General features: G+C 39.4%; 1 protein-coding gene across 4 annotated transcripts in view; it reads left to right on the top strand.

Annotated features, from left to right (window-relative positions):
- Window positions 1-12,891, top strand: part of rabgap1l (RAB GTPase activating protein 1-like) — an 87,154-nt gene extending 74,263 nt beyond the window's left edge. For all 4 annotated transcript variants that reach the window (XM_058639344.1, XM_058639342.1, XM_058639343.1 and 1 more), the window contains 7 exons: window positions 5,325-5,417; window positions 8,534-8,644; window positions 8,897-9,001; window positions 9,662-9,745; window positions 9,852-9,923; window positions 10,911-11,111; window positions 11,313-12,891. In XM_058639344.1, the coding sequence (XP_058495327.1) occupies window positions 5,325-5,417; window positions 8,534-8,644; window positions 8,897-9,001; window positions 9,662-9,745; window positions 9,852-9,923; window positions 10,911-11,111; window positions 11,313-11,468 (822 nt within the window). In that variant the 3' untranslated portion in view covers window positions 11,469-12,891. The remainder of the gene's footprint in view (window positions 1-5,324; window positions 5,418-8,533; window positions 8,645-8,896; window positions 9,002-9,661; window positions 9,746-9,851; window positions 9,924-10,910; window positions 11,112-11,312) is intronic.
- The last annotated feature ends 1,404 nt before the right edge of the window (window positions 12,892-14,295 follow it).

Raw genomic sequence — 14,295 nt, 5'->3', positions numbered from 1 at the left:
TCACTTAGCATTTGAGAAGATGTTTATAAACACTGGTGGAAAATGTAGACTCTACAGGAACTACCATTCCTTTTATGTGGTTAATGATGTGGGCTTGAGCATAGTAGGATTGTGTGTTGTGTTCCTACCGTAGTTTGTATGACATTTGAGGTTACAGAGCCTTCCTCTCTAAACAAAGGCCAGCAGTTTGTTTAAATTACTGATATAGTGGGTATCCGGTATTCCTTATTTTGTGGGGACCTGGATCTGTTTACACAGTCACATTATGGAGGATTATGTCAGTAGTAGTAGTAGTAGTAGTAGTAATATAGTTATGGTTAGACTAAGCCTCCAGGAAATGAATCTAAGTCAATGCAATGTCCTCTGAAGACATAGAAACCTGGGTGTGTGTGTGTGTGTGTGCGCGTGAAAAAATAAGTAATCTGCTCTCACCATGCTCAAAAGTTTGAATAATAAAATGAGATATTGAAATAAATACAAAGCGAACTGGACACCTCTCTCTCTCTCTCTCTCTCTCTCTCTCTCTCTCTCTCTCTCTCTCTCTCTCTCTCTCTCTCTCTCTCTCACTCACACACACATATATACATATATACATACAGTAACCATTGTGGCACTACTGCCTGAGTTTTGCTAAGAGGTTTGGGACCAATTCCATTTTCTGCTGCAGTGATTCAGGTCAGGAATCTAAAAGTGGACCACTAACCGTTTCCTGTATCACCTGGTGTCTTTAATCGCATTAGCTGAACCAATGATGCCTCTCTGTCCTGGTACTGGCTTCAAACACTGAGATTGAAAGTTTGTGCAAAGTCCAATTGAGGTTGGGTGATGCTTTAGCTTGTTTGAGCCGTGTGTGTGTGTGTGTGTATATACATGTATTTCTTCTCTCTTTAGGACCTTTAGTAGTCCTCACGTAGACCATATCCTGGCTCTAATGAGTTGGAACCTATTTTCTGAGGCACAGATTTATATTGTGATTAGGTTAAAGAGTTTGGTATGAACTGGTTCTGGTTAAGGTTAGAACTAATGCTTCGTTTAGGCTGTTAATGCAGTGTCCTTAGGAGAATAGCTGCATAAACCTGTGTGTTTAAGTGAGTGTATCGGCAACAATGTGTGTTATTGACTTGGCCTTGAGCAAGACACTGAGACATGCTTACAAGGTGTATCTAAGCTGAGCAGACTTAGCTCTGCCCCTGGAGTTTCAGGAATATTACTAAATGAGATTTGAGATGTTTTACTGACAGGAATGAGTGCTGTGAATGTCAAAGGAATGGCAGCACTTTGGTGCAGTTTTTCTTCAAAGGTCATGGACATGGATATTCTGTGTGATTGCAGCTGCAGTGAGTATGGGTGTTTGATTAAAAAAGGCTTGCCTCTGTCAGGTTAGCACTACCCACTTTTACTTTGCATTTCATTACACGGACATGATGCAATATTTGTGTGTGTAAGGGGCGTAAGAAAGCAGCAGGCTGCATAATCAGTAGCCAGACTTGGATTTGTCTGTAGAATATTTATGTTGTAATGTGCAACTCAGGAAAATAAAACACTTAATCTCCCCTGGTTATACAAGGTTGAATTCTTCATTGCACAAAACAAATGTAATAATAATCAAAATTGCAGGATCAGGAGACTTGGGTTTAAATTCCTAACATGTTGAAATGTTAGGAAGCTCATTTTCTCCAGCTGCCTCTGCTTTCTGAAACTTCACTGCTGTGAAGAGTCTTACATTTAACTGAGTTTAACTAATTCAGTTTGCACAGAAAAGTGTAATCATGTCAGACTCATAGACACAAACATTCCTCTGATATTGAGCCAAAATCTCTCTCAACAAATAATAATTGGAAGAGAAGAATTAGGATGAGTAGAAAGCTGAACACTGTAGAGGAAAACAATCATTCATGTCAGTGTGTGTTTGTTTACTTTCAGAAATATGTGACTAACTGTCTCACATACAGGAAGCTGAGAAATATGATGCAACTCATGTGATGGAGGATTTAAAAGCATCATGAAAGAATAAGAGAGGAGGTGAAAATAAAACCACAGTAAAAGATCAAATCAAGAGGGTACATTTTCTCCTTCATTCTTTTTACATCTCTTATCTTCATGTGTCTCTTATTTTTCATACAAAGGTTTCAAAACAAGCCCAAGTAGATTAAGAGGGATGTTTTTCCTTATACAGTAGTATATTCAGAATGTGCTCACACTCACACTAGCATCACCAATCCTTATCAGTGTAGACTTTTAAGAAATAAATGATTTTTAAAGCAAAGAAAAACAAATCTATCACATTAATGTAATGAAGTATTTAGATCCGTTGGTTTGAAGGTTGGAATTTATGTCGGGTGTCACAAATGTTTCTCTTGGTTGCCTGGAGATGGATACATTTCTCTATTTTGACTGGAGTCCACCTGCTATAAATTCAGTTGACTGGACATGATTTGTAAAGACTCACTGCTGTCTGTATGATGTCTCACACAGCTGCAGTGATCAGAGACAGAATTGTGTCATGGCACAACTGCTCCTCCTAACTCCTAAGAGCCACAGGGTTGTGAGCTATGCACATTTAAGGTTGGACTAAATTGTACTAAATTGGAAGGGCTTTACAGTCCGTACAGAAAGTGACACCGTCTATCCTTAGACCCTAACTTTTCCTCTCTCCTCCTGCATATCAACCTTCAGGAGCTGAAAGTTCCAATTTCATCAGGTTGACCACCAAGATGAATACTTTCCTCACTACTGGTTACTTTCTCAATCTATAGCTGTAGGTAAACCAACTATAGATTGAGGTTGATTTAAACTTTACTATGTAAACAAATATAGCAAGAACACCTAACTGTACCATCACCATATCAGTCTGCTATGAATAAAAATCAAACTCCCAATCCTGGCAGTGTTGATGGAGCACAGGAGATACAGGAGCACACTGTGTTTCACCATAGCGATTATTAACCAGCATGCAGACATCAAGCTGCTTTCTTCCCACACAGATAACAACAAAACAGATCTGAGTTATAGTATCTTCTGGGGTGTTGTGTGTCACATTGGTTGCTTACAATGTGACGTTGATTCAGCTTTTGTTCTTAGGTCATTAAAGACTGATGGTCAACCCACAGGTCAGTGAGGAGGTCAGGGTTAGGCATCCTGAACAAGGAGCTGCTTCAGTTTCACTCATCTGCTTTTGTTTATCTCAACAGGAAGTATGCTACTCAGTGTTGTTTATTTATTTGGGTGGTTTATTGACTTGTTTTCCAGGATGAAGCCCATGTGTGATGTGGACATTTGTAATTCTGTGAGAATGATAATATGTCTGCTTCTTTTTAATGTCACCATTTCATCGCTTGTCATGTTGTGATTGGACCTTTATTTAACAAGGCCTATAAATGATTAACAGAAGTGGGGGAGAAAAGGGCAAAATGGCAGTTTGCACGCTGAACTGGGAGAGGAGTGAAATTCAAAAATGGTAATGTTACAATATAAATAAATGTAATAGTACTCCAGTGAATATGCGTCAAAGTTAGTGCTTGACTGAAAGTATGGATTTAATTTGAAACAAGTGTGTTTTCAGGATTAAAATCTTTTTGCTGAAGCAAAGTACTGAAGACCAAATGCTACAATTAAGGCTTCATCATAATCACTAACATCCCCTATCAGATGACTGTACAATGTGTTCCTCTGATTGCTTTGAAATGTGTCAGTGATCAGTTCTGTACCCAGCTGCTCTAGACACTGGCTGTTCTGTAGCACTTGCAAGCAACAAAAAATGGAATCTTAAAACACCGACTTTGTTTTCTTCTGAATTAGCATTTGATTAAATCAAATTGCATTCAGTTTTACTTCACTAACACACAACGATATAATCACTACAGACACAAGTGAAATGTAAAGCCTGTATCGCATGAACGGACACACACGCAAATCTACCACACAGTCTCAGAGGAGGGGTCATGTGACGAAGAATGACCTGGATCCCTAGTCCTAATGCTGGGCACTATGGCAACATTGTTTCTACTCAGGAGAGATAACGTTACCACTCACCTGAATCACACAAACACACACACACACACACGTAGTGTCATCAACTATTTCATTGCTGTTTGGTTTCAACAACCAGCTCATATTTTAGGTGTTTCCACTCTATGGCTGAGAGTCATTGTATCATTTTTGTGATAAGTTCATATAAATGATCCTCAGGCTCAATGTGCTCATCTGAAAGTGAGTCTCTGAGTCTATTTCACCACACAGAAGAGTGTTGTGCAGTTCAGAGAATCTGTTTTTTAGGAAAGTTTACATCCATAACATTTATTTATTTAATTATTTAATGAATGAATGAATGAATTAATTAATTGTTATACGGTTGTTTCATCTTTCAGCATTACTAGAACTGGGTAAAAGTCACCCTATTTATTCAAATATAGAGCTCAAGACGTCACCACCATATTGGCAGGAAAGGTTTCTGAACAGCACCAGTGTTGGTTTCAAAATTGCACAACTGCAGAATGGCTTTGTTTTTTATTCTGACTGTTACATGATGGCATTGACGTCAGCTACCGGACCTCTATAGTTTTGGCTTGTTGTGGCAGTCCTGTGTTCAGCAGAAGACTTCTTTCTCCTTTGTGTTAACATTTGGAATACATGAAGAGCATGCAAGTGACCTCATCAGATTAAAGCCAACTTTATCTGTGTGTATATATTGTGTTCTATTGCAGTGAATGAGTGTGAACTGATAGCGTCTGGTGTCTAAGAACAGATCGCTGGGATGAAGTGATACATGTGATGTCAGATTTGCTTTGTGCATCATTTATTATTTTATGTACAAAAGCTTTTTTTTGTTATGTGTATTCATGTGTACATCATATCTAGTGTGAAAATAGTGCCACAGTATTTCAGCAGATATTTCGTTAGCTTCGTCCTGCTGTTGATAAAAATGTGTTCATTTTGTCACTGTGTTGTACCCTCTAACTTGTTGAGATAACAAACCATCATCATTTCTGACATGTAACATACTTAAATGAGTGAGGTTGGATGTTGTTTTGAGAGCTGCAGGTGAAGACTAAATACTCTGGCAAAATGCAAGTTAGTAGGTGACAGGAATCAGGGGGAAAAAAAACATTAACAGTGAGAGACAAAGAAGAAAACCAGCAACTTCATTAACAAAGGTTTAGTAGAATCTCATGCTATGAAAATGCTCTCTCTCTCTCTCTCTCTCTCTCTCTCTCTCAAATAAATTGATACATGTTCCTCATAATGTCGTTACCACGAGCTGGGATGTGTTGATATAAGTGAAGTAAAATATACTAATATGATTAACTTTGCTGTTGTTGTTTCAGGTTCCAACCAAAAAGCTGAAGAAATTTGAGAAAGAATATCAGACACTGAGAGAGAGCCAGCTGCAACAAGAGGACCCCATTGACCGATACCAGGTAAAAAAAAGAACACACACATACACAGATATAACAGTTTTAGCTTTTTGTACTTTGTGCTTTTGTGGTATATCCTTTCATTTTCTAAACAGGTGAAATTAAAACACATTCTACATAAAGGTAATACTGTCACTTTAGCTAAATAATCTCTCTGCTAGTGTTCAATCCTTGGAGATTATATGAACACAGTTCTCTTCTTGTTTGTGATAAATATGCTGTTATTTTGTTGCAGTAAGAACATGAAATCTGTTTTGTTAAAATTAACCATGTTTCTAAGATTAGAAATCTCATGTGAGCACACTTCAAACTGACACTGCTGCTTAGGCTCCAAATGTGGCTTCTCAGACAGCGCTGACTTTTATTGTCGGTGACCCAAACGTCAGTGAAAGCGTATTTTTAGGCAAAGCTGTCGCTATGTTGTCAGAGAGGATTAACTGCAGATTTGAGATGTGAGGCAGATATTTAAAGATTTATAAAAACTCAAACAAGACGAGATCTCTTGATTTTATGTGTTCTATTTGATGTCTGTTTTCTCCTCCTCTTGGTTTGAAACTCGTTGGTTTACCTAAATCCTCTCAGGGCACAGTTTGATTCTCTTTTAAATCTTGTCTTAGAGTAGAAAGTGATGTCATCAGAGCTGTCACGACAGGTCCAACAGGAACACAGTTCAAAACTACTGCAACTGTTTTCTGCATAGTAAATTACTGACGCATGTAACTCAAGTTGTCCTTTGCAAGGTGCTGTCACATAATGGCCTATAATTAAAAGTAGTTCATTTCAGACTAGTTAAGTGAGAACAGAGCAGTTCATATTTGAGATGACACCATTTGAAGTAAGACCTTCTCTGATAATGGTGAGGCGTTTGCTCCAATTTTAACTGTTAAATTCACTATTTTTATGTTCTTGATTAATGTCAACATTCCAAACTAGGTTTGCTTAGTTTAGGCTCATCTTACAAGGTAAATATATTTTATCTTAGCCCCCAATAAAATACAAAAAAACCTAATGTAAAGACTTTTTTTGGCTTCTTTCCTCGGGTCAATTTTAACGTTTAGGTACAAACAATCAATCAGCCTTCTTTTCAGTATTTTAAAACTTTAATGTCACACCACGAATGTAGTAATTGTGCATGCATAAAGCAGATTCATTGGGTTAGAATAAAACAGATGGTTGCATTAAACAATGACATGAATGAATAAAACTGTCCTTTTAAAAAAAATGAACAGTAATTGTTATTTTCCCCTATGGCAGGAGTGATATGTTGGTGTAAACAGCAGACCTGTAGTAGTTGCTGGCTTCTGGAGGGAAGGAAGGAAGACTTTTAGTGTAGATAAGGAGTTGGACCAGAGCCAGCTCTTCTGTAGCCTGTGGAAATACTTTGTAACGGAGCAAGAAGACACAAGACAGAAATGCTGCCGCTGCTTGTAAATGCACACAGGGTTAAACTGTACATGAAGGAATAACATATAATTCAACGGTTCACCAGTTTTTGTGGTTTTATACCCCACTATTAGGTATGTACTTCCTTTGTTTTGTTCTTGGCACTTTCACAATATTTATAGTGATACAAAAAAGCATGTGTTAAAGGAAAGACGGGAGACAGTGCAGGAGAAAGAGTGAAGTGTCAAACAGAGAAGGGACATCCCAGCCAGGATCATGTGTTAAAGTTTAGTCTGTGCTGCTGCAGGCTTGATATAGGATGTTGTGACTCTGGACAGCAGCACGGTAAGCTGCCTCTGCTCTCATTATTTATTCTACATGCTCTGGGTTTTAACCACTTCTGTACTGTATATACTGACATTAACTAATGATATTCCGTTGTTTTCGATATTTGATAGTTGAAAGAATTTGCTTGTAATTTCTTCGATGTTTTATCAGTGTTTAACATAACACTGTGGAGCAGTTGTAACAGAGGAGACCTCCTCTCTCCTACAAACTCAGACTTAAGTGGGTCAATCCTCTTTGTTCCCAAATTAAATCCACCATGTAACTGCACACAGTTGTGATTAATTTAATTTAATTTTCCCCTTTATCCTATTAGTATCTGTTTGTATGGCGCTTGATGCATCAGGTTGCTGGTTACAGTGAGCCTCTTTTTAACTGTTTATATTTGTTCACATGAAACTCGATGGACAGAACATTTTGTACAGAGGTGAGAACTCGGAGTGCAGCATGTGACTGAACGTGCTGTACAAATAAGTGTATGTCACTTCATAACATGCAAGTTCATATGGTGTATGCATAATTATATTAAATATGATGTAGGACTCCAGGCCACTTATGCAATCTATTTGAATTATTTTTCCTGACTGACTGTTGATGTGGTTAATTAGGCATAGCAGAGGTCATCACAGTCATGTGACCTCTTCGCAGTGTCCCATTGAGGTATGGCCATCATGTGAGATTGTTTACAGGCAGACAAGCAGTCATGAGATTTCAATAATGGTTTATGTTGGGGACAATAGTTTGTGTGTGTGTGTGTGTGTAGGCATACAAGCAGGCACCAAAAAAAAGAAAGAAAAATCTATATTTTCAAGTATAAAATTTGGCTTCTTTTTAATTTCAAATGTTCAGTGTTAACAGAATTGTTTGAAATAATTCATGAAATGAGAAAGAAGGAAGTGATTAAAATGGAGGTCTGAAGTGCATCTCATATACAAAACTGGAGAAAGCACTCCGAGTGTGCAAACCTCAAAGGCCACTCAGTTTTCCAGAGTGTCAATATGGATCAAGATCTAGATTTCGACCAAATTACTGTAGCTTAGACCAATAAGAGGTACAATGACCTGATTCTTTCAGTGCAATACTTAACTTTACCTCTATCTTGCAAGGTTAAGGCTGTCAGTAAGTATCTTTGTTGCCCCCCCCTGAGGAACACAACAGAGAGCACCATGTGGATCTCATTTGACAATGGCTTGAATGCTTGAATATTTAAATGTGACACAGTGCAGTTTTTTGTCCTTGCCATAACTTATTTCTCCAGACAATTTCATCCAAACCCACTTAATCTTTCTCTCACACTGTGTCGGAGGTAGTGAGCACATTTCAATATTTTAGTAGACACTAATAACTACTTTGTTTGTTGTGTGTGTTTGTGTGTGTGTGTGTATGTGCAGAGGGAGAACCGTCGTCTTCAGGAAGCCAGTATGCGTCTCGAACAGGAGAACGATGACCTGGCCCATGAACTGGTTACCAGTAAGATTGCCCTTCGAAACGACCTTGACCAGGTAACCCAGCACATCAAGATGACTTTTTTAAACATGCAAAATTCTGACAACCTTGGTTCTTACTGAAGAGGAAGTAATTGTTTTTGTTCATGCATTAGTAAGGTTATGTTTACATGCATTGTTTGTTATCAGAAGCCAACGTTGGTGCTTTTATAGAAAGATCATTTTAGAAACTCCATATATAAGAAACAGCACTTAGATGCTGGAACTACCAACCTTTAGTAATTTATTTTTGTGTACACTCGGATTCAGGCAGAAGACAAAGCCGATGTTTTGAACAAAGAATTGCTGAGCACCAAGCAACGTCTGGTGGAGACTGAGGAGGAAAAGAGACGACAGGAGGAGGAGACGGCTCAGGTAACATCTGCCCTGCGGCCAACAGACCTCAGGGGCCAACTAGTGTAAAGGTTTTAGTCACAGCTTTACTCTGGTACTGTACTCAAATTAATATCAAGACAAACACAACACCTGATGCAACACCATATGTGTTTTACTTCTGTGTTTTAGCGTTGGGGCTCTTTTGAGTATTCTATGGCTTGTATGGTCAAACATAAAGTATTACACTTGTAAAATACTTGGTACTTACTAAGTGACTTACTCAATAGGTTAATTAACTCTCAAAAACCAAACAAATCATGGTCAGTATTTTCTCACTGGGAGATTTTGAGATAGCTTACTATATGCAAACTTTAATTTCTCAAAGGTGAGAATGATGAGAACATGAGACTCTGGTTTCTGAGCTTCCAATAAACTACCAGCAACAAATTAAATCTTAAATGTCCTAAATATTTATTAAAAAAAAAAAAAACACAAGATGTTTGTCTATGAGTGGTTCAAGGGACGTCCACTGTAGCCCGAATGAGCCAACCTCTCACTTCAACTGAAACATTCTGTGCAGAACCAGTCAAGTTGCAGGATCCTCCTGGACTCTCAAACATATCAATCAGAGTGATGTCCTGTCAGCTCGTCCTCCTCGTGTATGGCTTAATGGGTTTTTTTGTGTTGTGTCTCCTCCAGCTGAAGGAAGTGTTCAGGAGGGAGCTGGAGAAAGCAGAGTTGGAGATCAAGAAAACCACAGCGATCATTGCTGAGTACAAACAGGTTTGACATTTAAATAACCTTAAATCCATCATCCATCTTGAGTGAATTGTAGTACAAACATATCATCCCATTTCTTTTATAAGTAGCCCTCCTCTCTCTTTTTCAGATCTGCTCCCAGCTGAGCACCAGACTTGAAAAACAGCAGGTGGCAACAAAAGAAGAGCTGGACATTGTCAGGGTGAGGTTACACTGTTGACACATCTACTGTTACCACATGCAGGTTGGAAGACATGGAAGCTCCTCTAACTAATGCCAAAGTGTGCAACTTTAACAGTGTGGTCAAAGTTATGATTTTTGCCCAATCACCATGCGGGACTGGATAATACTTACCAGGATGTGGCGCTATCAGCTGCTCCTCTCAACAGACACTTGAGCTGCACAACTGGGGATTTTACTCTGTGATGTTCTTGTGTCCTTACAGAAAACCATGTTAAATAAATGAGCATTGAACTCAGTCCGTTTGTCGTTTAAGTGAAACTGCTAGGGATGCCCGATATTGGACTTTTTTGCCAACATCCCATATGGCAATATATCAGAAATGATTGGCCTGATTACCGGTATTGATATATATGTTTTTTTCCCTGCCCGCAATTGCAGAGATCATCATAAAGTCTCTTTTGTAGTGAAATTAATATAATATTTTTGCCTACCCATGTTGCAGCAGATGATGGCATTCATTTCCTTCATAGAACAAAAAAAAAATAAATAATAATAATTATAAAATAATTGTACTGTAGACGGCGCCAGCATAGAAGTCAAGGAGGTAGAAGCCTGTGTTTGCCGATATCCGATAATACTTTTTAAAGCCAATATCTGCTGATACCCATATGGTGCAGATAATGTCATGCATCCCTCGAAACGGCAATTAATGCTGAGTGGCTGGAGTGAGAGAAAGAGAGCTGTAAACTGAAAGCAGAGAATGAGAACAAGCCTCATAAGCCTCATGCCTGATAAAGATAAAGATGTAATGTGTGATAGACAGCACAGCACAGCACATCACATCGAGGCAGGACGTTGTTGTTAGACACAACACTGGAAGAGGTGCAGCACTTCCTTTGGCCTTTATTAGATACACTGTACACTCAAGGATAGAAAACAAACCGTAACGTTTTACATGTTAATATTTGCATGTTGGAACAACTAAATCCTGCTCTGTGCCATGCAGAGTAAAATAATGGGCTGTGAGCGCTGTCGGGACCTGTTCAGCACGGCGGGGGCCCTTCAGGTGTCCTCCCCCGGCAGAGATAAGGCATCCACCGAGCCGCTGGATGAGGAGAAGGACGGCCTGAAGGACCAGCTACGACAGCTGGAGCTGGAGCTGGCCCAGACTAAGCTGCAGCTGGTGGAGGCCAAGTGTCGCATCCAGGTGGGCAGCATCAGAGATTGAAGAGTGATACCAATTACATCAGTATTAGTAATAATAATAATAACTTCTGCAGAGATATGGGGCGATATACCTTAGTTTTCTCAAGGAAATTGATTGAAAAATTAGTAGGTAATTTGTAATTTGTTGTTTGTGCACATTACTTTCTTTATTAGTCTAACAAACAAACTTGTTGCTCTGCAGGAGCTTGAACATCAACGGGGAGTCCTGATGAATGAGGTCCAGGCGGCCAAGAATTCCTGGTTCAGTAAGACTCTGGGCTCCCTAAAGAGCTCGGCCTCCTCCTCCTCGAGCTCCACATCCCAGACTCCATCCTCTCCAAAGGAGGGCCCTGCCTAGGCGCCCCCCACTCCCTCTCTCCTTTATTCCCCCTGCAGGATGCACTCCAGAGCTGACGAACACAAGCTGAAAAAACAAGCAGCAAAGAAATGCAGTATTCCTTTTCCAACCAGTGGCAACATGGAACCCCCTCAAGCTTCTTTGACTGAAAGTGGCTTAAAAGATGAGGGTTGAAAAAAGGAAGGGGAGTCTGTTCTTTTAATGTTTACATTTGAGTGAGCAAAAAACCTCCGCTGCTTCACAAGTGAGGGTAGTAGAGGTTAAAGAGTCAGGGGATTTCTTAACTCATTATATGAAAGCTGAATTACAATGATTGAACCGAGAATGTCATCCTGCATGTCAGTCAGTAATGTAGCTCCATCTTGTGGCCAAACATCATTAGTCTAGTGTTGGTTTATCTGAGTTAGATAAACTTTTAAAGCTATGCTCAATCTGGATAATATTTTCAGCTATAGCGACGCAGAGATATTCAGTTACCTGATGAATCCTCAGCACGGCGAAGCCACATCTCTCTGAAAAAGGAATACTGCATAAAAAAAAAAAATAGCATAAAAGTTGTATTTCTTTATAGTAATATAAACAGCGTTGTCATATAAATATGTATAAGTAATATTGACTTTTTAATATTCTTGTACAGTTCAGAGAAGAAAAAGAGTAGGAAAAGTTCTTTGTTAATTTGTTTTCTACTGTTTGAAATTTGAATGTCGTCTCTCTCGATGTTGACGTAAGCACAGTGTGTGATGGATCCGCTTGAGTCCAAAAGCTGCCAAAGTGACGACACGCAATGTTATTTTGCCTTCGCTACTTTTCCCAGTCATTGCTTAAGCTGAACTTTCTGTGATTTCACAGATTTTAGATTTCTTTTAAAGTCCAACCCAAATCTGTATTTACTTGGCTTTTCTACATATATTCTTTTTCCAGGTGGGATGTGAGACCATGCAGATGTCGAACATTCAGCCATTATTTTATGAAAAGCTGAAATGCCAACAGAAATGGGTACTCTTCACCTTTTTTAATTTGTTTTGTCCAAGTCATTTTATACCAAACTGAGTTTCACACAGTGTCACTAAGTTAATATTTGTTAATATTTGTTAACAAAATATTAAATCCTGTGTCTGGATCCATATCCCTATCACCACCAACATCTTATCATTATTTTCTTTAGCCTTAACCTACATCCTTAGAAAATGTCGTCAGGGTTCCCAATGGTCCTTGAAATCCTTGAAAGTTTCTGAATTTGGGAAAGAAAATTCAAGTCCCGTAGAAAAAAAAAAAAAATCGCCAAAAATAGACATTGGTCATTAAAGAGATTGAATTTTGTGCAAGAAAGAAGTTATGTTGATATGTAGGTACACGTCTCCCACCGCTGATGTGCCCTTGTTTGTTACGGCGCCACCTACTGTTTCATGTCCTACATTACTTGATGTACCCCACGCAGAACAAACTCTAAGTCGTAATTACTAGCGGCGAAGTGGACACAGTCCACTGTCTCTCTCTCCACCATTGATTCCATGCAGAACAATGTTCAAGTAACATGAGGAAACAGAGAGCAAATGATGTGATGTCTGGGAAATGCAAATTCTAAGATCTCTGGCTCACCAAAGAAAATTACAAAGGCGGACTTTGACCAAGATCCCAAGGACAATCACTTGTCCAGATGCAGAGCGTGCTGTAAATCAATATGAGGAGACGCCATGGGCTCTTAGGAGTTTCCCCCCTATCTCGAGCTGTGTAAGCACATTCGGTCCTTGATTTTGAGGGAATCTGTCCTGGAAAGTCTTGAAAGTTCTTGAATTGAATGTCAACCAAGGTGTGGGAACCCTGTTTCTTTTTCTGTTGGAGTTTTGCTGCTCACTGTCAGACGGATGGAGGTAAAAATAACAGATGACCTGCAGAAAGCCAGAGAACAGTGGTGACAAAGATGGAGTTTATCTGTCTGTAAAATCCATAAATTACTGGAAGTCTTACAATCTTCTCAAATGTCAAAAAAGTTAAATTTTTTCCTTTCTAATAGAATTGTAGCATAAACGACAAAGCCATTTGCGGCGCCAAACCAACACTTTTTTTTTTGCTTTTCTTTGTTATTGTTGTTAATGTCGTCTTTGACATGACGACATAACTGTGGGTGCCAAACCTTCTGTGTGGCCGTCTGGTGTTCTGATGGCAGTGTCGCTCAGTGCTACTATAAACTATGTTTATGCTGTTTAAAGAGACACAAAGCTGCAGTGTGTGAGTGCGCGCGCGCCACTTTTCACGTCACTGAAATCAGCCTTTGGACTCGAGCCGTGTGTGTTTGGAGGTATGAATGTGCGTGTGTGTTTTCCGCTGCGATTGTTCAAAGTTAAAAAGGTTTTTTTTCCGTCCTCACCTGGCTGCCTTTTCTGTTAATGACTGAAGCCATTGGCTGGTGAGATGAAAGACGTCAGTTTGAAATGTCAGAAAGTGGTGGCACTATTCCTCCGTCCTCAATGGTCTGAACCTGCTTCGTGATCAACAGCTGGTGTAATAGAAATGTATCTGCTGCGTTTGTTTTCAGCTCTGCCCTGTTTCACACATTCCTACCAGGAGCTGCTTCCCAGTACAACCACCAGCTTCTCACTGGTGGACACGGGTCAACTCCACTGCAAGAAAAGCACTAATCTCTCCAAAAACAAGAAAGACAATGCAGACTTAGGTGACATCATTGAAATCCAGGTTTCTTTTGCAATTCCGGGACATTCCTTTTTTCTCATCAACAGTGTCATGTAAACTGTGGCCAAGTTGGAGCGGGGGGGGGGGGTTCTCCATTTTCAACGTGCACTAACACAACATTGATGTTTTAAACACT

The sequence above is a fragment of the Solea solea genome, chromosome 9 (assembly GCF_958295425.1).
Source record: "Solea solea chromosome 9, fSolSol10.1, whole genome shotgun sequence".
In the NCBI taxonomy this organism is placed as follows: Eukaryota; Metazoa; Chordata; class Actinopteri; order Pleuronectiformes; family Soleidae; genus Solea; species Solea solea.
The sequence above is the reverse complement of the archived record's forward strand: the minus strand, read 5'-3'. Positions and strand labels throughout refer to the sequence as shown.